General features: G+C 40.3%; 1 protein-coding gene across 2 annotated transcripts in view; it reads left to right on the top strand.

Moving 5' to 3' along the window:
- Nucleotides 1-22,967, top strand: part of TMA16 (translation machinery associated 16 homolog) — a gene marked incomplete at its 3' end in the record, with an annotated part of 44,049 nt that overhangs the window by 5,244 nt on the left and 15,838 nt on the right. For both annotated transcript variants that reach the window (XM_079723451.1, XM_079723450.1), the window contains exon 2: nt 4,229-4,341. In XM_079723451.1, coding sequence (XP_079579577.1) covers nt 4,229-4,341 — 113 coding nt within the window. The remainder of the gene's footprint in view (nt 1-4,228; nt 4,342-22,967) is intronic.

Here is a 22,967-nt window from a genome sequence, read left to right as displayed (position 1 = left end):
GTGTACCTTGTGTTTGGTGAAATGATCATTCTTCTAGGTTTCTAGTTGAATTGGGCAGTCTAAATGACACTTTTGTTTCTAGTTGAGCCTAGATTCTTTGATGGCTTTCATAGTATTTTAGGAAAAGTTCCATTTTGTTATTTATGATTTTAACAGGAATATTTAAAGCATATTGCTCCTGAAATACCTCTCTTTGTTGCTGTGTTGTTTGAATAAACTACTTGTGTGTTTTCTTTGTTACTCTAAGTATGAATCCAAAGACTAGTTTATAATGAATTTTCTGAAGTAATCACTAAAGATTGTATGTAAGAGAGACTTTTAATATCAGTTTTCTTAACTGGAATATTTCTGTGGTACCAGAAACTTTCGAAAGTTTCTGTTATTCAGAGTAGTCTGTGATGCATATGAAAAAAATGTATTTTTGTTGTATCTTTGAGAGTTTAATTTGGTGCTTTTTGAAACATAAAATACTAAGTTTTAATTGAAAATACATCTTAAATCCCTCTCCCCCTAGTTTTGTTATATGTTTACATTCTGTACTTTTTAATGAATTGTCAGATGTTTTACAAAATAAATGTGGACAATCCCTGATTGACGGAGATTAATTGCTTTTTTTTTAGATGTTGGGGATAGTAGTTTATTAGTTAATTTATTTATTTTTGCTGTGTTGGGTCTTCGTTTCTGTGCGAGGGCTTCCTCTAGTTGTGGCAAGCGGAGGCCACTCTTCATCCCGGTGCGCAGGCCTCTCACTATCCGCGGCCTCTCTTGTTGCGGAGCACAGGCTCCAGACGCACAGACTCAGTAGTTGTGGCTCATGGGCCTAGTTGCTCCGTGGCACATGGGATCCTCCCAGACCAGGGCTGGAACCTGTGTCCCCTGCATTAGCAGGCAGATTCTCAACCACTGCGCCACCAGGGAAGCCCTTAATTGCTTTTTAATTAAGAGATACTTAGCTTGAGTAGACCGTAATTAATATATTAATTTTCATTGTTAGGGTTTTACTGCATTTTTCCCCTGTTGAAGTATTTTGTTTTTTTTTTAAAGTAATATATTGAAACATAAAATTGTTTTGAAATTTAATATTTTATGATAGATGTTTCTGTGCCTTATTATATATTTATAACCTGCCTTGAGGCAACCTTTTCATGAGTAAATTATTATAAGAAATCATAGTCTACTGTTGAGTCAGAATATAAGTTCAGTTTTTTTGTATTTTCTTTGTACTAAGTCTTGGAGGTTCTCTAACTGAGATCTAAAGCTGTGCAGACATTTTTATACTCCAATGGTATCAGTATTTCTTGTTCTAAAGAAAGTTTTTAAATCTTTAAAGGAAATTTTTTATAGACTTGGACATACTGCTGAAACGTTACACAGCTCTGTAACTTAAGTTTTACAGCTTCAGAAACCATCTTTTTTTCTTGATGTTTTTGTGACCTTGTTTCATTTTTTTAAGCATTTTATTTGTTGGAATATATGGAATAAAGGTATCTTTTCAAAGAGATCTTTGTTTGGGTTTCCCTGGTGGTGCAGTGGTTGAGAGTCCGCCTGCCAATACAGGGAACATGGGTTCGTGCCCCGGTCCGGGAAGATCCCACACGCCGCGGAGTGGCTGGGCCCGTGAGCCATGGCCGCTGAGCCTGCGCATCCGGAGCCTGTGCTCCGCAACGGGAGAGGCCACAACAGTGGGAGGCCCGCGTACGGCAAAAAAAAAAAAAAAAGAGAGATGTTTGCTTCATTTTTTGGTCTTGCATTAGTTATCTCTTTAACATGCTATCCCACAATTTATCAACTTAAAACAACAGAATTTATTATCTCATACTTTTTCTGGGTCACAGATCAGGATCCTTACCTGGATCTTCTCCATCCAGGTTTCTCACTAGTTTCAGTCAAGGTATAACCTGAAGCTGTGGTTTCATCTCAGGGCACAGCTGTGGATGATCCATTTCCCAGCTCACTCACATCTTTCTTGGTGGGATTCAGCTCCTCGTGGACTGTTGGACCAAGGGCCTCAGCTCTTCAGTGGCTGTCGGCCGAGGCCTTTCTCAGTTTGTCACACCGGCCTCTGCGTACGTAGGGCAGCTCACTACAAGCCAGCTGGTCTCCATCAGAGTGAGCCAAAAGAGGGCAAAAGAGAGCGGGCAAGACAGAGCCCAGGTCCTTTCATAACCTAATCTTGGGATTGATAGCTCATCGCTTTTGCTCCAGGCTAGTCAATAACGTGAGCTCACGCTCAGGGAGGGGGTTACAGGTGGGCGCAAACAGACTTGATTTATGTTTGCTGGGCACGCTTCATGCACAAAAGTTCCTTCTCACACCTTCCTTTCTCCTTCCTCGCTCCCCGCCACATGTGCAGAGAGACACACAAAAGAATGCACATACTCTTATGATGGTTTCACACTTTATACTCCTATACTTGTAACAGCTTCCAGGGGCATCCTGGGTTTCAGACTTGGAGTTAATCTTCTCTGGTCAGGTTTATCAAGAAGTGAGCAGTAAATATTTATTAAATATTTCAGTAAATATTTGTTGATGAAATGAGTAGATGTGTGAGGTGGTCATTTTAACTAATTCTGCCTGGAGAGTGTTACAAAGGAAGCGACTTTGAGCTGGGTCTTGTCAAAGGACAAGTAAGGAAATGGATTTAGCAGGCAGAGGTAGCAACAAGTATAGTCTCCAGATATAAATAAACAGCAGGGTATATTCTAGAAATGGTGAGAAGTTAGTAAGAATGGGATGAAGGGTCTTTGGAAGAATGGGATATAATGCTGGAGAAGTAGGTTGGGGTAGATTGTCTTCCATGTTAAGGATTTAGGGCCTGAGTTAGTGGAGCTCTGTAGCAGGGGAGAAGGACTTTACTAATTAGTGTTCTAGGGAGATAAGCTGTCACTTCCCAATGAAAAAGGACTAGCAGTGAGAATCTAAAGGCCATCCTAATCGTGAAAGATCATGAGACTGAATTAAGACAGTGACAGTAGGTTTGAAGAGAATATTGTAGAAACACAACCTTTTTGAGAATTAGGTATGTTAGCTAATGCCTTTTTTTTTCTTCTGTAATCCTGTATTTTTTCTTCTGTAATCCTGTATTTTTTCTGAGAATAAAGATTATATTTACTAACCCCTTATGTAATCCTCCCTTACATATAATATAGAAGGAATATGTGTTTTGATTTTCTTTTCCACTTCTCACTGGCTGGAGTGTAGACCTGCTGTTAAGCCATTTTGAACTCTGTGGATAGAAACGAGGTTATAGCCTAAGGATAGTGGGATAACAGGGTGGAAGGAGTTTGGATCTCAGGGCTTTGTGGAACAGAACCTCCAGCTCCTTTTTACATGAGAGAGCTAAACTTTATCTGGGTTAAGCCACTACTTTTTGGCTTTCTATTATAGGGAGCCAAACAAAATTCCTAAGTAATATAGGTCAGATATAAGATACAGAATTATGTAGGAATAAAAAGTTACTGAAATACTAGACAACTAGTTTAGAGGACCTAGTTAACTGGCATAAGGCTTGAATGGGATGTGCTAATTTCGAGATGGCTTATATTATTTCCTCTGTTCCTGATCTCCTGTGAGCCCAAGTTTGATTGGCTTTATTCACTGCCCAGTGTTCCATGTGCAGCTTCTGCATGTGGGCTCGCACTAACATCCTATGTTCCTTCTGCCCTCTTGCAACTTTCTTAACTTTGATGCAAATTTCCAACCGCGAGTCTCCTCACTATCTGCATTCTTTGTATCTGCTTTGAAGCTGGAACAGTTGAAGAGCTGGTTCATTGACTCTGTGTCTTTCTTTCTTTTCTTACATTAATGGAGAATAGTTCTGAATACAGTTGACCCTTGAACAATGCAGAGGTTAGGGGCACTGATCCTCCATACTGTCAAAAATCTGCATATAATTTATAGTTGGCCCTCCACATATGCAGTTCCTCCATAACCGTGGATCATGTAGCACTGTAGTATTTACTGTGGGGGAAAAAAATCAATCTGTGTTTAAGTGGACCCATGCATTTCAAACCGATGTTCAAGGGTCAGCTGTATGTATATCATTTCTGTTAGGAGCATGGAAACAAAGACTTTGAGTTTGGCGTTTCTCCTGATTCGTAGTGTAGTATTTCTGACTGACAGTATTTCTGTTATATTACTGTTTTAAATTTTTATTTCTAAAGAAAATTTTTTGAGAGAAGTCATTTATATATCTGACTGTGTGTGCCATATGTTTCTCTACTTTTAGCCTAAAGCACCAAAGGGAAGAAGTGTAGGACAAGAAAAAAAAGTCATCCATCCATATAGTAGAAAAGCGGCTCAAATTACGAGAGAGGCCCACAAACAAGAAAAAAAGGAAAAGTAAGTGTCTTCATTGTTTGTATTATGCATTGGTGAAAAGCCCTTTTATACATTTATTCCTAATCAGTATTCCCTTTCTCTTCCTTTAATAAATGTTTAAGTATGTTCTGTGCACTAAGGTAAAACAGTGAACAAGGATTCAGCTCTCATGGCTTACCTAAAACAGATGTATAAATATAAATGGGTTGTGATGCAGGCAGTGAAGAAAAATTTTAAAGGATTATGGGATACAGAGTGAGGGAGAGTTCTGTTTTACATAAGACAGTCCTGGAAGGCTTCTGTGAAGACCTTACATTTGAGCAGAGAGCTGAAAGGTGTGAGGCAGTGAGCCATGCAGACATATATTAGGCAAGTAGGTTAAAGTGCCTATTAGATGTGGAAGACAAGAGATAGAATGGGCAGTTGGGTGTCCTGGGTCTGGGGCTCAGAGGATAGGTTAGGGATGTAGACACAGATTTGGGAGCCATCAGTATCTAGCTGGAACTCGAAGTCATGAGACTGGATAAGATCACCTACAATTAAAAGAAGATACGAGGTGGGGGGGCGTCAAGGATTGAATCCAGAGGCCGTTACCATTCAGAAGTTGGAGAAATGGGGAGGCTCTGACAAGCAAGCCTGAGAAAGAGGGGAAAAAAAGATAGTGTTTCAAAGAGAGAACACTGATCAACCTGTGTCATTTGTTGGATTAACGCTGAGAATTGATTTAGTAATTTGATTTAGTAAAATGGAGAGCACTGTATATATATTTTTTTTCTTGCATTGTTTTCTTAGTTGTTGCTCTGGAAATTGCAATTCACATCTTAAAACTGAAAACAACCTAGTTCAGGTTAATGTCAAGTTAATTTCGGTAGTATAGAAAAAACTTGCTCCACTATAGCTCCATGACCCCCTTCTTTGTACTACTCTTGTCAGGTAAGTTACATCTTTATACACTGTAAGCTTATAATTTCATAATTATCATTTTTATGCAGTTATCATAAGTTAGGACAAGAAAAGTGTTACAAACAAAAATACATTTATACTGTCTTTTCTATTTATTTACCTATGTAATTACCTTTTTTCATTGGTGCTCCTTATTTTTTCATGTGGATTCAAATTACTATTTACTGTCCTTTCATTTTGGCCAGAAGGACTCCCTTTAGTGTTTCTCGTAAGGCAGGTCTGAAAATGACAAGATTCTCTCATTTTTGTTTATCCGAGAACGTCTTTAATTTTTCTTTCATTTCTGTAGGACTGTGCTTCATTTTGAAGTTCCACTGTGTATAGAATTCTTGGGTCATAGTCTTCCTATTCAACACTTGGAAGTCACCCCTTGGCCTTCTGGCCTCCAGGGTTCTGATTAGGAGTCAGCTGTTACTCTTATTGAGGATCCCTTGTATGTGATGAGTCACTTTTCTCCTGATCTTTCAAGATATCCTCCTTGACTATCAGTAGTTAGACAATGATAAGCCTAGGTGTGGATCTCTGAGTTCACCCAACATGAAGTTTGTTAAGCTTCTGAGGCATGTAGGTTAATGTTTTTCATCAAATTGGGAAGTTTGGGGCCATTATTTTTTCAAATATCCTTTTGGTCCTCTCTCTCCTCTCCTGTAACTCCCATTATGCATATGTTTTTATGCTTGGTGGTGTCCCTTTTCTGTTGCTCAGATCGGATAATTTCAACTGACTTGTTCTGATATTTGCTTGTCTTTGTCCGTAGGTCCAACCCTCTGTACTGCCTCAGGAACAGTTTCTATTGTATGCTATTTTTAACCCCTCAGTATGGTCCCTACTTCCCTGTTTCTTCGTGGGTCTCCTAATTTTTTGTACTTTTTTGTTCAAAACTGGACATTTTAAGCAGTTTGACAATCTTGTTAATCAGACATGCCCTACCCCCAACCTCAGTCAGGTTTGCTGTTGTTGTGTTGTTGCTGTTTGCTTTATGACTTTCCTGGACTAATTTTGTAAAGCCTTTTTGTTGTGTGTGGCCTTTGCAGTTTCTGCTGAGTTAGTGGTCAGCTAATGTTTGGACAGGGATTTCTTTAATTGCGTTTAACTAATGAGTAAGCCTTTATTGAGGGGCTATGTTAGTCTGTTGGATATGCTTTCAGTGCTCCAGTAGGCAGTTTATAGACTTCATTTCTTACTTGCACAGAGCCTCAGGGTTACCCAGAGGTAAGAGAGTAGGACCTTCTCAGATCTTCCTTTGGTACAAACACAGTCCTCAATGTACACATGTCATTCTAGATTCCCAGGAGTATGTTGGAGCTAGCTTTTCAAAGCCCTCTATGGGCCTTCCGTTGCTTAATTTTTCCTTTTAAATTTTTTTGGTCAGCCTTTTGTTAGCCCCCAACTGGTAATATCACTCAGGCAACTGCTGTGTTAGAGAACTTCTGCTGAGATTGTTTCTGAGAAACAACCTGGGGATAGGGCTGCTTCCACAGAGTTAGCTCTGAGTTAGATGAAATAAAGTAATTCTGAGAACGGAGCTGTTCAGTCTGCTGCTGGTTGGGGACAATTCTCAGGATGAAGCTTTTGGGGAATTCCAAACCTAATCTGTTCTAGTGGCTGCTAGGAGGATGGCTTTTTACAACTACCATAAGTTGCTAGTCTATTGGTTTTCAAGTGTACTGCAGAGCTGGGAAGAGGGGGTTGGGATTAAAACACCACAGAGGGCTTCCCTGGTGGCGCAGTAGTTGAGAGTCCGCCTGCCAAGGCAGGGGACGCAGGTTCGTGCCCCGGTCCGGGAAGATCCCACATGCCGCGGAGCGGCTGGGCCCGTGAGCCATGGCAGCTGAGCCTGCGCGTCCGGAACCTGTGCTCCGCAACGGGAGAGGCCACAACAGTGAGAGGCCCGCGTACCGCAAAAAAAAAATAAATAAATAAAACACCACAGAGATTACTCTTCTTACTGGGATTGGGTCATTCTTCTTGAGTAAATGGTCCTTGGATTATTGTAAGACTGGTTAATTTTTATACTTCTGAAAAGGTTGATTTTGACAAGTTTTATCGGTGTTCTCTTGCTTTCATGGAGGAGTAGATTTTTTTAGGTTCTTATTCTGCCATTCTGAAAGTTGGCCTATATTCTTGATGTGAAGAATTCATAGGAAAATTAAATGTGTATGCTGCCCCTTCTTCTCTCCCCTTCCTATCCCTTAGCCACCCTTCTCTGATCAGCATCCCACACTGTAATTTGCCTATTTTCCCTCCATCTGTGGGCTCTGAGAGTCCCCAGGAACTGCTATGGGATCAAATAAAAAAATTCCTTAAAATGAAGTTATGAAATCAAAATAGAAATCATCATTTAGATTATTTTAGAATAGCCTTAGCACTTTTTGTGGTGGGGTGGGGTTTGGAATATAAAGAGTACATCTTCATCTTATTTTTATTGATTGATTGATTGATTGGAGTAAAATTGCTTTACAATGTTGTGTTAGTTTCTGCTGTATAACAGAATGAATCAGCTATATGTATACCTATATCCCCTCCCTCTTGGACCTCCCTCCTCCCCTTCCACCAACATCTAGGTTATCACAGAGCACGGAGCTGAGCTCCCTGTGCTATACAGCAGGTTCCACTAGCTATCTGTTTTACAGATGGTAGTGTATTTATGTCAAACCTTATCTCCCAGTTTGTCCCACCCTCCCCTTCCGCCACTGTGTCCACATGTCCATTCTCTACGTCTCTGTCTCTATTCTTGCCCTACAGATAGGTTCCCCTGTACCATTTTTCTAGATTCTACACATATGCGTTAATGTATGATATTTGTTTTTCTCTTTCTGGTTTACTTCACTCTCTGTGATAGACTTTGGGTCCATCCACATCTCTACAAATGACCCAATTTCATTCCTATTTATGGCTGAGTAATATTCCATTGTATATATGTACCACTTTTTCTTTATCCATTCATGTATCATTGGACATTTAGGTTGTTTCCATGTCCTGGCTATTGTAATTAGTGCTGCAGTGAATATTGGGGTACATGTGTCCTTTTTGAATTATGGCTTTCTCAGGGTATATCCCCAGTAGTGGGATTGCCTGGTCATATGGTAGTTCTATTTTTAGTTTTTAAGGGACCTCCATACTATTCTCCATAGTGGCTACATCAATTTACATTCCCACCAACAGTGCAAAAGGGTTCCCTTTCTCCATACCCTCTCCAGCATTTATTGCTTGCAGAATTTTTCATGATGGCCATTCTGACTAGTGTGAGGTGATACCTCGTTGTAGTTTTGATTTGCATTTCTCTAAATTAATTAGTGATGCTGAGCATCTTTTCATATGCCTCTTGGCCATCTGTATGTCTTCTTTGGTGAAATGTCTATTTAGGTCTTCCACCCATGTTTTAATTGGTTTTTTTTTTTTTTTTGATATTGAGCTCCGTGAGCTATTTGTATATTGTGGAGATTAATTCTTTGTCCATTGCTTCATTTGCAAATATTTTTTCCCAGACTTAGCATTTTTTTTATAATAGAAAATGTATTTTATGAGAAAATTACGTATTTAAAAATTGTAAGTAAGAGTAAGAGATACAAACTATTAGGTATAAAATAAGCTACAAGGATATATTATGCAACATGAGGGATATAGCCAATATTTTATAGTAACTATAAATGGAGTATAACGTTTAAAAATTGTGAATCAGGGGCTTCCCTGGTGGCGCAGTGGTTGGGGGTCCGCCTGCCGATGCAGAGGACACGGGTTCGCGCCCCGGTCCGGGAGGGTCCCACATGCCGTGGAGTGGCTGGGCCCGTGAGCCATGGCCACTGAGCCTGCGCGTCCGGAGCCTGTGCTCCACAATGGGAGAGGCCACGACAGTGAGAGGCCCGTGTACTCCAAAAATAAAAAAAAAAATTAAAAAAAAAATTAAAAAAAAAAATTGTGAATCACTATATTGTACACATGTAACATATAATGCACAGCAGCTGTACTTCAGAAAAAAATTAAAATAAAAAGTAAAAACTGTAGATGTGTTGTAATTTAATTCTGTTACTATGCACTTATTCATTCAATCACAAATTTACAGCCTTGCAAAATTTGCATTTTCATGGAAATCTATGTATCTTTTTTTTTTTACATCTTAATTGGAGTATAATTGCTTTACAATGGTGTGTTAGTTTCTGCTTTATAACAAAGTGAATCAGTTATACATATACATATGTTCCCATATCTCTTCCCTCTTGCGTCGCCCTCCCTCCTACCCTCCATATCCCATCCCTCTAGGTGGTCACAAAGCACCGAGCTGATCTCCCTGTGCTATGCAGCTACTTCCCACTAGCTATCTATTTTACGATTGGTAGTGTATATATGTCCATGCCACTCTCTCGCTTTGTCACAGCTTACCCTTCCCCCTCCCCATATCCTCGGGTCCATTCTCTAGTAGGTCTGTGTCTTTATTCCTGTCTTACTCCTTGGTTCTTCATGACATTTGTTTTTTTCTTAAATTCCATATAGATGTGTTAGCATACGGTATTTGTCTTTCTCATTCTGACTTACTTCACTCTGTATGACAGACACTAGGTCCATCCACCTCATTACAAATAGCTCAATTTCGTTTTGTTTTATGGCTGAGTAATATTCCATTGTATATATGGGCCGCATCTTCTTTATCCATTCATCCGATGATGGACACTTAGGTTGTTTCCATCTCCGGGCAATTGTAAGTAGAGCTTCAATGAACATTTTGGTACGTGACTCTTTTTGAATTATGGTTTTCTCAGGGTATATGCCCGTAACTGGGATTGCTGGGTCATATGGTAGTTCTATTTGTAGTTTTTTAAGGAACCTCCATACTGTTCTCCATAGTGGCTGTACCAATTCACATTCCCACCAGCAGTGCAAGAGTGTTCCCTTTTCTCCACACCCTCTCCAGCGTTTATTGTTTCTGGATTTTTTGCTGATGGCCATTCTGACTGGTGTGAGGTGATATCTCATTGTAGTTTTGATTTGCATTTCTCTAATGATTAATGATGTTGAGCATTCTTTCATATGTTTGTTGGCAGTCTGTATATCTTCTTTGGAGAAATGTCTATTTAGGTCTTCTGCCCATTATTGGATTCGGTTGTTTGTTTTTTTGTTATTGAGCTGCATGATCTGCTTGTAAATTTTGGAGATTAATCCTTTGTCAGTTGCTTCATTTGCAAATATTTTCTCCCATTCTGAGGGTTGTCTTTTGGTCTTGTTTATGGTTTCCTTTGCGGTGCAAAAGCTTTGAAGTTTCATTAGGTCCCACTTGTTTATTTTTGTTTTTATTTCCATTTCTCTAGGAGGTGGGTCAAAAAGGATCTTGCTGTGATTTATGTCATAGAGTGTTCTGCCTGTGTTCTCCTCTAACAGTTTGATAGTTTCTGGCCTTACATTTAGGTCTTTAATCCATTTTGAGCTTATTTTTGTGTATGGTGTTAGGGAGTGATCTAATCTCATACTTTTACATGTCCCTGTCCAGTTTTCCCAGCACCACTTATTGAAGAGGCTGTCCTTTCTCCACTGTACATTCCTGCCTCCTTTATCAAAGATAAGGTGACCAGATGTGCGTGGGTTTATCTCTGGGCTTTCTATCCTGTTCCATTGATCTGTCTTTCTGTTTTTGTGCCAGTACCATACTGTCTTGATTACTGTAGCTTTGTAGTAGAGTCTGAAGTCAGGGAGCCTGATTCCTTTAGCTCCATTTTTCTTTCTCAAGATTGCTTTGGCTATTCGGGGTCTTTTGTGTTTCCATACAAATTGTGAAATGTTTTGTTCTAGTTCTGTGAAAAATGCCAGTGGTAGTTTGATAGGGATTGCATTGGATCTGTACATTGCTTTGGGTAATAGAGTTATTTTCACAGTGTTGATTCTTCCAATTCAAGAACATGGTATATCTCTCCATCTCTTTGTATCATCTTTAATTTCTTTCATCGGTGTATTATAGTTTTCTGCATACAGGTCTTTTGTCTCCTTAGGTAGGTTTATTCCTAGATATTTTATTTTTTTTTGTTGCAATGGTAAATGGGAGTGTTTTCTTGATTTCACTTTCAGATGTTTCATCATTAGTGTATAGGAATGCCAGAGGTTTCTGTGCGTTAATTTTGTATCCTGCTACTTTACCAAATTCATTGATTAGTTCTAGTAGCTTTCTGGTAGCATCTTTAGGATTCTCTATGTATAGTATCATGTCATCTGCAAACAGTGACAGCTTTATGTCTTCTTTTCCGATTTGGATTCCTTTTATTTCCTTTTCTTCGGTGCTGCTGTGGCTAAAACTTCCAAAACTATGTTGAATAAGAGTGGTGAGAGTGGGCCACCTTGTCTTGTTCCTGATCTTAGTGGAAATGCTTTCAGTTTTTCACCATTGAGGACGATGTTGGCTGTGGGTTTGTTATATATGGCCTTTATTATGTAGACAGAAGTTCCCTCTGTGCCTGCTTTCTGCAGGGTTTTTATCATAAATGGGTGTTGAATTTTGTCGAAAGCTTTCCCTGCATCTGTTGAGATGATCATATGGTTTTTCTCCTTTAATTTGTTAATATGGTGTATCACATTGATTGATTTGCGTATACTGAAGAATCCTTGCATTCCTGGAATAAACCCCACTTGATCATGGTGTATGATCCTCTTGATGTGCTGTTGGATTCTGTTTGCTAGTATTTTGTTGAGGATTTTTGCATCTATGTTCATCAGTGATATTGGCCTGTAGTTTTCTTTCTTTGTGGCATCCTTGTGTGGTTTTGGTATCGGGTGATGGTGGCCTCATAGAATAAATTTGGGAGTGTTCCTCCCTCTGCTATATTTTGGAAGAGTTTGAGAAGGATAGGTGTTAGCTCCTCTCTAAATGTTTGATAGAATTCACCTGTGAAGCCATGTGGTCCTGGGCTTTTGTTTGCTGGAAGATTTTTAATCACAGTTTTAATTTCAGTGCTTGTGATTGGTCTGTTCATATTTTCTATTTCTTCCTGGCTCAGTCTTGGCAGGTTGTGCTTTTCTAAGGATTTGTCCATTTCTTCAGGTTGTCCATTTTATTGGCATAGAGTTGCTTGTAGTAATCTCTCATGATCTTTTGTATTTCTGCAGTGTCAGTTGTTACTTCGTTTTCATTTCTAATTCTGTTGATTTGAGTCTTCTCTCTTTTTTTCTTGATGAGTCTGGCTAATGGTTTATCAATTCTGTTTATGTTCTCAAAGAGCCAGCTTTTAGTTTTATTGATCATTGCTATCATTTCCTTCATTTCTTTTTCATTTATTTCTTATCTGATTTTTATGATTTCTTTCCTTCTGCTAACTTTGGGGGTTTTTTGTTCTTCTTTCTCTAATTGCTTTAGGTGCAAGGTTAGGTTGTTTAATCGAGATGTTTCCTGTTTCTTAAGGTAGGATTGTATTGCTATAAACTTCCCTCTTAGAACTGCTTTTGCTGCATCCCATAGGTTTTGGGTCGTTGTGCCTCCATCGTCGTTTGTTTCTAGGTATTTTTTGATTTCTTCAGTGATCACCTCGTTAGTAAGTAGTGTATTGTTTAGCCTCCATGTAGTTGTATTTTTTTTCAGATCTTTTCCTGTAATTGATAGCTAGTGTCATAGTTTTGTGGTCAGAAAAGATACTTGATACAATTTCAGTTTTCTTAAATTTACCAAGGCTTGATTTGTGACCCAAGATATGATCTGTCCTGGAGAATTTTCCATGAGCACTTGAGAAAAATGTGTGTTCTGTTGTTTTTGGATGGAATGTCCTATAAATATCAATTAAGTCCATCTTGTTGAATGTATCCTTTAAAGCTTGTGTTTCCTTATTTATTTTCATTTTGGATGATCTGTCCATTGGTGAAAGTGGGGTGTTAAAGTCCCGTACTATGAGTGTGTTACTGTCGATTTCCCCTTTTATGGCTGTTGGTATTTGCCTTATGTACTGAGGTGCTCCTATGTTGGGTGCATAAGTATTTACAATTGTTATATCTTCTTCTTGGATCGATCCCTTGATCATTTTGTAGTGTCCTTCTTTGTCTCTTCTAGTAGTCTTTATTTTAAAGTCTATTTTGTCTGATACAAGAATGGCTACTCCAGCTTTCCTTTGGTTTCCATTTGCATGGACTATCTCTTTCCATCCCCTCACTTTCAGTCTGTATGTGTCTCTAGGTCTGAAGTGGGTCTCTTGTAGACAGCATATATATGTGTCTTGTTTTTGTATCCATTCAGCCAATCTGTGTCTTTTGGTGGGAGCATTTAGTCCATGTACATTTAAGGTAATTATTGATATGTATGTTCCTATTCCCATTTTCTTAATTGTTTTGGGTTCATTATTGTAGGTCTTTTCCTTCTCTTGTGTTTCTTGCCTAGAGAAGTTCCTTTAGCATTTGTTGTAAAGCTGGTTTGGTGGTGCTGAACTCTCTCAGCTTTTGCTTGTCTGTAAAGCTTTTGATTTCTCCATCAAATCTGAATGAGATCCTTGCTGGGTAGAGTAATCTTGGCTGCAGGTTTTTCTCCTTCATCACTTTAAATATGTCCTGCCAGTCCTTTCTGGCTTGCAGAGTTTCTGCTGAAAGATCAGCCGTTAACCTTATGGGGATTCCCTTGTGTGTTATTTGTTGTTTTTCCCTTGTTGCTTTTAATATGTTTTCTTTGTATTTAATTTTTGACAGTTGATTAATATGTGTCTTGGCATATTTCTCCTTGGATTTATCCTGTATGGGACTCTCTGTGCCTCCTGGACTTGATTAACTATTTCCTTTCCCATATTAGGGAAGTTTTCAACTATAATCTCTTCAAATATTTTTCTCAGTCCCTTTCTTTTTCTCTTCTTCTGGAACCCCTATAATTCGAATGTTGGTGCGTTTAATGTTGTCCCAGAGGTCTCTGAGACTGTCCTCAGTTCTCTTCATTCTTTTTTCTTTCTTCTGCTCTGCAGTAGTTATTTCCACTATTTTATCTTCCAGGTCACTTATGCGTGTTTCTGCCTCAGTTATTCTGCTATTGATCCCATCTAGAGTATTTTTAATTTCATTTATTGTGTTGTTCATCATTGCTTGTTTCATCTTTAGTTCTTCTAGGTCTTTATTAAATGTTTCTTGCATTTTCTCTGTTCTATTTCCAGGATTTTGGATCATCTTTACTATCATTATTCTGAATTCTTTTTCAGGTAGACTGCCTATTTTCTCTTCATTTGTTAGGTCTGGTGGGTTTTTACCTTGATTCTTCACCTGCTGTGTGTTTTTCTGTCTTCTCATTTTGCTTATCTTACTGTGTTTGGGGTCTCCTTTTTGCAGGCTGCAGGTTCGTAGTTCCCGTTGTTTTTGGTGTCTGTCCCCAGTGGCTAAGGTTGGTTCAGTGGGTTGTGTAGGCTTCCTGGTGGAGGGGACTAGTGCCTGTGTTCTGGTGGATGAGGCTGGATCTTGTCTTTCTGGTGGGTAGGTCCATGTCTGATGGTGTGTTTTGGGGTGTCCGTGGACTTATTATGATTTTAGGCAGCCTCTCTGCTAATGGGTGGGGTTGTGTTCCTGTCTTACTAGTTGTTTGTCATAGGGTGTCCAGCACTGTAGCTTGCTGGTCATTGAGTGAAGCTGGGTGCTGGTGTTGAGATGGAGATCTCTGGGAGATTTTCGCCATTTGATATTATGTGGAGCTGGAGGTCTCTTGTGGACCAGTGTCCTGAAGTTGGCTCTCCCACCTCAGAGGCACAGCACTGACTCCTGGCTGCAGCACCGAGAGCCTTTCATCCACATGGTCAAGTTTGGGATGATTCGTTGTCTATTCAGGTATTCCACAGATGCAGGGTACATCAAGTTGATTGTGGAGCTTTAATCCGCTGCTTCTGAGGCTGCTGGGAGAGATTTCCTTTTCTCTTCTTTGTTCTCACAGCTCCCGGGGCACAGCTTTGGATTTGTTCCCGTCGCTGCGTGTAGGTCGCCGGAGGGCGTCTGTTCTTCGCTCAGACAGGATGGGGTTTAAGGAGCCGCTGAATCGGGGGCTCTGGCTGACACAGGCCGGCGGGGAGGGAGATGTGCGGATGCGGGGCGAGCCTGCGGCGACAGAGGCCGGCATGACGTTGCAGCATCCTGAGGCGCGCTGTGTGTTGTCCCGGGGAAGTTGTCCCTGGATCCCGGGACCCTGGCAGGCTGCACAGGCTCCCCGGAAGGGGGTTGTGGATAGTGACCTGTGCTCGCACACAGGCTTCTTGGTGGCGGCAGCAGCAGCCTTAGCGTCTCATGCCCGTCTCTGGGGTCCGTGCTTTTTGCCGCGGCTCACGCCCGTCTCTGGGCCTCCTTTAAGCAGCGCTCTTAATCCCCTCTCCTCGCGCACCCCAGCCTTAGCATTTTAATGAATGCTACATACATTCGCATACTAGGTGATAGAAACCAGCACTTTCATTGTTATATATTGATTCCTTGCCCAAGACCAGTAGGGGTTAGCTGTTTCATAGTGATTTGGCTAGAAGTTTTCTTGAAAAGAATAGTCAAGTGCTATGATAGTAAACTCGAATTTTCTTTCTTTTTTGTAAGGGAGGGTCTTTTTTTGTACATTAAGGGTTATTAGAATAATATTGTTTTAAAACAGTAGTTTTCAAACATCAGTCATCTATGTATCACTTTCATGAATTTTTTCTGTTTTTTTAACATGTTTATTGGAGTATAATTGCTTTATATTGTTATGTTAGTTTCTGCTGTATAACAGAGTCAATCAGCTACACGTATACTCATATCCCACATCCCCTCCCTCTTGCGTCTTCCTCCCGCCCTCCCTATACCACCCCTCTAGATGGTCACAAAGCAGTGAGCTGATCTCCCTGTGCTATGCAGCTGCTTCCCACTAGCTATCTGTTTTACATTTGGTAGTGTATATATGTCAATGCTTCTCTCTCACTTCATCCCAGCTTACCTTTCCACCTCCCTGTGTCCTTAAGTTCCTTCTCTATGTCTGCATCTTTATTCCTGTTCTGCCCCTAGATTTTTCAGAACCTTTTTTTTTTTTTTTTACATTCCATATATACGTGTTAGCGTATGGTATTTGTTTTTCTCTTTCTCACTTACTTCACTCTGTATGACAGATGACAGATTCCACGTCCATCCACCTCACTACAAATAAGTCCATTTCTTTTTATGGCTGAGTAATATTCCATTGTATATATGTGCCACATCTTTATCCACTCATCTGTTGATGGACAGTTAGGTTGCTTCCATGTCCTGGCTATTGTAAATAGAGCTGCCATGAACACTGTGGTACGTGACTCTTTTTGAATTATGGTTTTCTCAGGGTATGTGCCCAGTACTGGGATTGCTGGGTCATATGGTAGTTCTATTTGTAGTTTTTTAAGGGACCTCCATACTGTTCTCCATAGTGGCTGTATCAATTTACATTGCCACCAGCAGTGCAAGAGGGTTCCCTTTTCTCCACACCCTCTCCAGCGTTTATTGTTTGTATATTTTTTGATACTGGCAATTCTGACTGGTGTGAGGTGATACCTCCTTGTAGTTTTCATTTGCATTTCTCTAATGATTAGTGATGTTGAGCATCCTTTCATGTGTTTGTTGGCAATCTATATATCTTCTTCGGAGAAATGTCTGTTTAGGTCTTCGGCCCGTTTTTGGATTGGGTTGTTTGTTATTTTGATATTGAGCTGCATGATCTGCTTGTAAATTTTGGAGATTAATCCTTTGTCAGTTGCTTCATTTGCAAATATTTTCTCCCATTCTGAGGGTTGTCTTCTCGTCTGGTTTAAGGTTTCTTTTGCTGTGCAAAAGCTTTTAAGTTTCATTAGGTCCCACTTGTTTATTTTTGTTTTTATTTCCATTTCTCTAGGAGGTGGGTCAAAAAGGATCTTGCTGTGATTTATGTCATAGAGTGTTCTGCCTGTGTTCTCCTCTAACAGTTTGATAGTTTCTGGCCTTACATTTAGGTCTTTAGTCCACTTTGACCTTATTTTTGTGTATGGTGTTAGGGAGTGATCTAATCTCATACTTTTGAATGTCCCTGTCCAGTTTTCCCAGCACCACTTATTGAAGAGGCTGTCCTTTCTCCACTGTACATTCCTGCCTCCTTTATCAAATATAAGGTGACCATATGTGCGTGGGTTTATCTCTGGCCTTTCTATCCTGATTGACCTGTCTTTCTGTTTTTGTGCCAGTACCATACTGTCTTGATTACTGTAGCTTTGTAGTATAGTCTGAAGTCAGGGAGCCTGATTCCTTTAGCTCCATTTTTCTTTCTCAAGATTGCTTTGGCTATTCGGGGTCTTTTGTGTTTCCATACAAATTGTGAAATGTTTTGTTCTAGTTCTGTGAAAAATGCCAGTGGTAGTTTGATAGGGATTGCATTGGATCTGTACATTGCTTTGGGTAATAGAGTTATTTTCACAGTGTTGATTCTTCCAATTCAAGAACATGGTATATCTCTCCATCTCTTTGTATCATCTTTAATTTCTTTCATCGGTGTATTATAGTTTTCTGCATACAGGTCTTTTGTCTCCTTAGGTAGGTTTATTCCTAGATATTTTATTTTTTTTTGTTGCAATGGTAAATGGGAGTGTTTTCTTGATTTCACTTTCAGATGTTTCATCATTAGTGTATAGGAATGCCAGAGGTTTCTGTGCGTTAATTTTGTATCCTGCTACTTTACCAAATTCATTGATTAGTTCTAGTAGCTTTCTGGTAGCATCTTTAGGATTCTCTATGTATAGTATCATGTCATCTGCAAACAGTGACAGCTTTATGTCTTCTTTTCCGATTTGGATTCCTTTTATTTCCTTTTCTTCGGTGCTGCTGTGGCTAAAACTTCCAAAACTATGTTGAATAAGAGTGGTGAGAGTGGGCCACCTTGTCTTGTTCCTGATCTTAGTGGAAATGCTTTCAGTTTTTCACCATTGAGGACGATGTTGGCTGTGGGTTTGTTATATATGGCCTTTATTATGTAGACAGAAGTTCCCTCTGTGCCTGCTTTCTGCAGGGTTTTTATCATAAATGGGTGTTGAATTTTGTCGAAAGCTTTCCCTGCATCTGTTGAGATGATCATATGGTTTTTCTCCTTTAATTTGTTAATATGGTGTATCACATTGATTGATTTGCGTATACTGAAGAATCCTTGCATTCCTGGAATAAACCCCACTTGATCATGGTGTATGATCCTCTTGATGTGCTGTTGGATTCTGTTTGCTAGTATTTTGTTGAGGATCTTTGCATCTATGTTCATCAGTGATATTGGCCTGTAGTTTTCTTTCTTTGTGGCATCCTTGTGTGGTTTTGGTATCAGGGTGATGGTGGCCTCGTAGAATGAATTTGGGAGTGTTCCTCCCTCTGCTATATTTTGGAAATGTTTGAGAAGGCTACGTGTTAGCTCTTCTCTAAATGTTTGATAGAATTCACCTGTGAAGCCATGTGGTCCTGGGCTTTTGTTTGTTGGAAGATTTTTAATCAAAGTTTCAATATCAGTGCTTGTGATTGGTCTGTTTATGTTTTCTATTTCTTCCTGGTTCAGCCTCAGAAGGTTGTGCTTTTTTAAGAGTTTGTCCATTTCTTCTAGGTTTTCCATTTTATTGGCATAGAGTTGCCTGTAGTAATCTCTCATGATCCTTTGTATTTCTGCAGTGTCAGTTGTTACTTCGTTTTCATTTCTAATTCTGTTGATTTGAGTTTTCTCCCTTTTTATCTTCATGAGTCTGGCTGATGGTTTGTCAATTTTGTTTGTTTCCACAAAGAACCGGCCTTTAGTTTTATTGATCTTTGTGGTCGTTTCCTTCACTTCTTTTCCTTTATTTTTCATCTGATCTTTATGATTTATTTCCTTCTGCTAACTTTGGGGGTTTTTTGTTCTTCTTCCTATAATTGCTTTAGGTGTAAGCTGAGGTTGTTTATTTGAGATTTTTCTTGTTTCTTGAGATAGGATTGTAGTGCTATAAACTTCCCTCTTAGAACTGCTTTGCTACATCCCATAGGTTTTGGATCGTGTTGTTTTCATTGTCATTTGTTTCTAGGTATTTCTTGATTTCCTCTTTCATTTTTTCAATAATATCTTGATTATTTAGTAACGTATTGTTTAGCCTCCGTTTATTTCTATTTTTTACAGTTTTTTTCCTTTAATTGATATATAGTCTCATAGAGTTGTGGTCGGAAAAAATACTTGATACAATTTCAATTTTCTTAAATTTACCAAGGCTTGATTTGTGACCCAAGATATGATGTATCCTGGAGGATGTTTCATGAGCATTTGAGAAGAAAATGTATTCTGGCTTTTTTGGATGGAATGTCCTATAAATATCAATAAGTCTATCTTGTTGAATGTATTATTTAAAGCTTGTGTTTCCTTATTTATTTTCATTTTGGTTGATCTGTCCATTGGTGAATGTAGGGTGTTAAAGTCCCCTAATATGATTGTGTTACTTTCGATTTCCCCTTTTATGGCTGTTAGCGTTTGCCTTATGTATTGAGGTGCTCCTATGTTGGGTGCATAATTGTATACAGTTGTTACATTTTCTTCTTGGATTGATCCCTTGATCATTATGTAGTGTCCTTTTTGGGCTCTTGTTTGTCTCTTGTAATAGTCTTTATTTTAAAGTCTATTTTGTCTGATATGATAATGGCTACTCCAGGTTTCTTTTGATTTCCATTTGCATGGAATATGTTCTACCATCCCCTCACTTTCAGTCTGTATGTGTCCCTAGATCTGAAGTGCGTCTCTTGTAGACAGAACATATATGGGTCTTGTTTTTGTATCCATTCAACCAGTCTGTGTCTTTTGGTTGGAGTATTTAATTTGTTTACATTGAAAGTAATTATCGATATGTATGTTCCTATTACCATTTTCTTAATTGTTTTGGGTTTGTTATTGTAGGTCTTTTCCTTCTTTTGTTTTTTCTGCCTAGAGAAATTCCTTGAGCATTTGTTTTAAAGCTGGTTTGGTGGTGCTGCATTCTCTTAGCTTTTGCTTGTCGGTAAAGGTTTTAATTTCTCTGTCCAATCTGAATCAGATCCTTGGTAGGTAGAGTAATCTTAGTTGTAGGTTTTACCCTTTCATCACTTTAAATATGTCCTGCCAGTCCCTTCTGGCTTGCAGAGTTTCTGCTGAAAGATCTGCTGTTCACCTTATGGGGATTGCCTTGTACGTTATTTGTTGTTTTTCCCTTGCTGCTTTTAATATTTTTCTTTGTATTTAATTTTTGATAGTTTGATTAGTGTTTTGGCTTTTCTCTCCTTGGATTTATTCTTTATGGGACTCTCTATGGTTCCTGGACTTGATTGCCTATTTCCTTTCCCATATTAGGGAAGTTTTCAACTCTAATCTCTTCAAATATTTTCTCATTCCCTTTCTTTTTCTCTTCTTCTGGGACCCTTATAATTCAAATGTTGGTGCATTTAATGTTGTCCCAGAAGTCTCTGAGACTGTCTTCAATTCTTTTCATTCTTTCTTTTCTTTATTCTGCTCTGCAGTAGTTATTTTTACTGTTTTGTCTTCCAAGTCAGTTATCCGTTCTTTTGCCTCAGTTATTCTGCTGATGATTCCTTCTAGAGAATTTTTAATTTAATTTATTGTGTTGTTCATCATTGTTTGTTTGCTCTCTAGTTCTAGGTCCTTGTTAAACGTTATTGTGTTTTCTCTGTTCCGTTTACAAGATTTTCGATCATCTTTACTATCATTATTCTGAATTCTTTTTCAGGTAGACTGCCTGTTTCCTCTTCATTTGTTTGGTCTGGTGGGTTTTTACCTTGCTCCTTCATCTGCTGTGTGTTTCTCTGTCTTCTCATTTTGCTTAACTTACTGTGTTTGGAGTCTCCTGTTCGCAGGCTGCAGGTTCCTAGTTCCCGTTGTTTTTGGTGTCTGCCCCCAGTGGGCAAGGTTGGTTCAGTGGGTTGTGTAGGCTTCTTGGTGGAGGGGACTAGTGCCTGTGTTCTGGTGGATGAGGCTGTACCTTGTCTTTCTGGTGGGCAGGTCCATGTCTCGTGGTGTGTTTTGGGGTGTCTGTGAACTTATTATGATTTTAGGTAGCCTCCCTGCTAATGGGTGGGGTTGTGTTCCTGTCTTGCTAGTTGTTTGTCATAGGGTGTCCAGCACTGTAGCTTGCTGGTCATTGAGTGGAGCTGGGTCTTAATATTGAGACATCGATCTCTTGGAGAGCTCTCGCCAGTTGATATTATGTGGTGCTATGAGGTCTCTGGTGGACCAATGTCCTGAGCTTGGCTCTCCCACCTCCGAGGCTCAGGCCTGTCAGCCAGCTGGAGCACCAAGATCTTGTGAGCTACACAGCTTAGAGAAAGGCAGAGAAAAAAAGAAAGGAAGTAGAAAATAAGTAAGTAAAATAAAGTTATTAAAATAAAAAATTTTAAAAATAATATTAAAATAATAAAAGTAAGAAAATAATAAAAAGAAGAGCATCCAAACCAATAAACAAATCCACCAACGTTAACAAGTGCTGAAAACTAAACTAAAATAAACATAAAAATCGAAACTGATCCCTCACGTACAGCAAACCCCAAGTCTACAGTTGCTCCCAAAGTCCACCTCCTCATTTTGGACTGATTCGCTGTCTATTCAGGTATTCCACAGATGCAAGGTACATCAAGTTGATGGTGGAAATTTAATCCACTGCTTCTGGGGCTGCTGGGAGAAATTTCCCTTTCTCTTCTTTGTTTGCACAGCTCCTGGGGTTCAGCTTTGGGTTTGGCCCTGCCTCTGCATTTAAGTCCCCCTCTGGCATCTGTTCTTCGCTCAGATAGGAGGGATTTAAAGGAGCAGCTGATTCGGGGGCTCTGGCTCACTCATGCCTGGGAGAGGGTGGGGCAAGGAATGTGGGGTGAGCCTGCGGCGGCAGAGTCTTGCATGACGTTGCACCAGCCTGAGGCGCGCCGTGCGTTCTCCCGGGGAAGTTGTCCCTGGATCCTGGGACTCTGGCAGTGGCGGGCTGCACAGGCTCCCTGGGAGGGGAGGTGTGGATAGTGACCTGTGCTTGCACACAGGCTTCTTGGCTGCGGCAGCAGTCTTAGCGTCTTATGCCCGTTTCTGGTGTCCACGCTGGTAGTCGTGGCTGATGCCCATCTCTGGAGGTCATTTAGGCGGTGCTCTAAATCCCCTCTCCTCATGTACCCTGAAACAATGGTCTCTTGCCTCTTCGGCAGGTCCAGACCTTTTCCCCGGACTCCCTCCCGGCCAGCCGTGGCGCACTAGCCCCCTGCAGGCTGTGTACACGCCGCCAACCCCAGTCCTCTCCCTGAGCTCCGACCGAAGCCTGAGCCTCGGCTCCCAGCCCCGCCCGCCCCGGCGGGCGAGCAGACAAGCCTCTCGGGCTGGTGAGTGCCGGTCGGCACCGATCCTCTGTGCAGGAATCCCTCCGCTTTGCCCTCCGCACCCCTGTTGCTGCGCTCTCCTCTGTGGCTCTGAAGCTCCCCACCTCCGCCACCCGCAGTCTCCACCCGCGAAGGGCCTCATAGCGTGTGGAAACCTTTCCTCCTTCACGGCTCCCTCCCACTGGTGCAGGTCCCGTCCCTATTCTTTTGTTTCTGTTGTTTCTTTTTTCTTTTGCCCTACCCAGGTACGTGTGGGGAGTTTCTTGCCTTTTGGGAGGTCTGAGGTCTTCTGCCAGCGTTCAGTAGGTGTTCTGTAGGAGTTGCTCCACGTGTAGATGTATTTCTGATGTATTTGTGGAGAGGAAGGTGATTTCCACGTCTTACTCCTGTGCCATCTTGAGGTCCTCTCTTTTCTG

Source organism: Hyperoodon ampullatus, assembly GCF_949752795.1.
Source record: "Hyperoodon ampullatus genome assembly, chromosome: 1".
Lineage (NCBI taxonomy): Eukaryota > Metazoa > Chordata > Mammalia > Artiodactyla > Ziphiidae > Hyperoodon > Hyperoodon ampullatus.
This window is presented reverse-complemented; position numbering and strand designations above follow the sequence as displayed.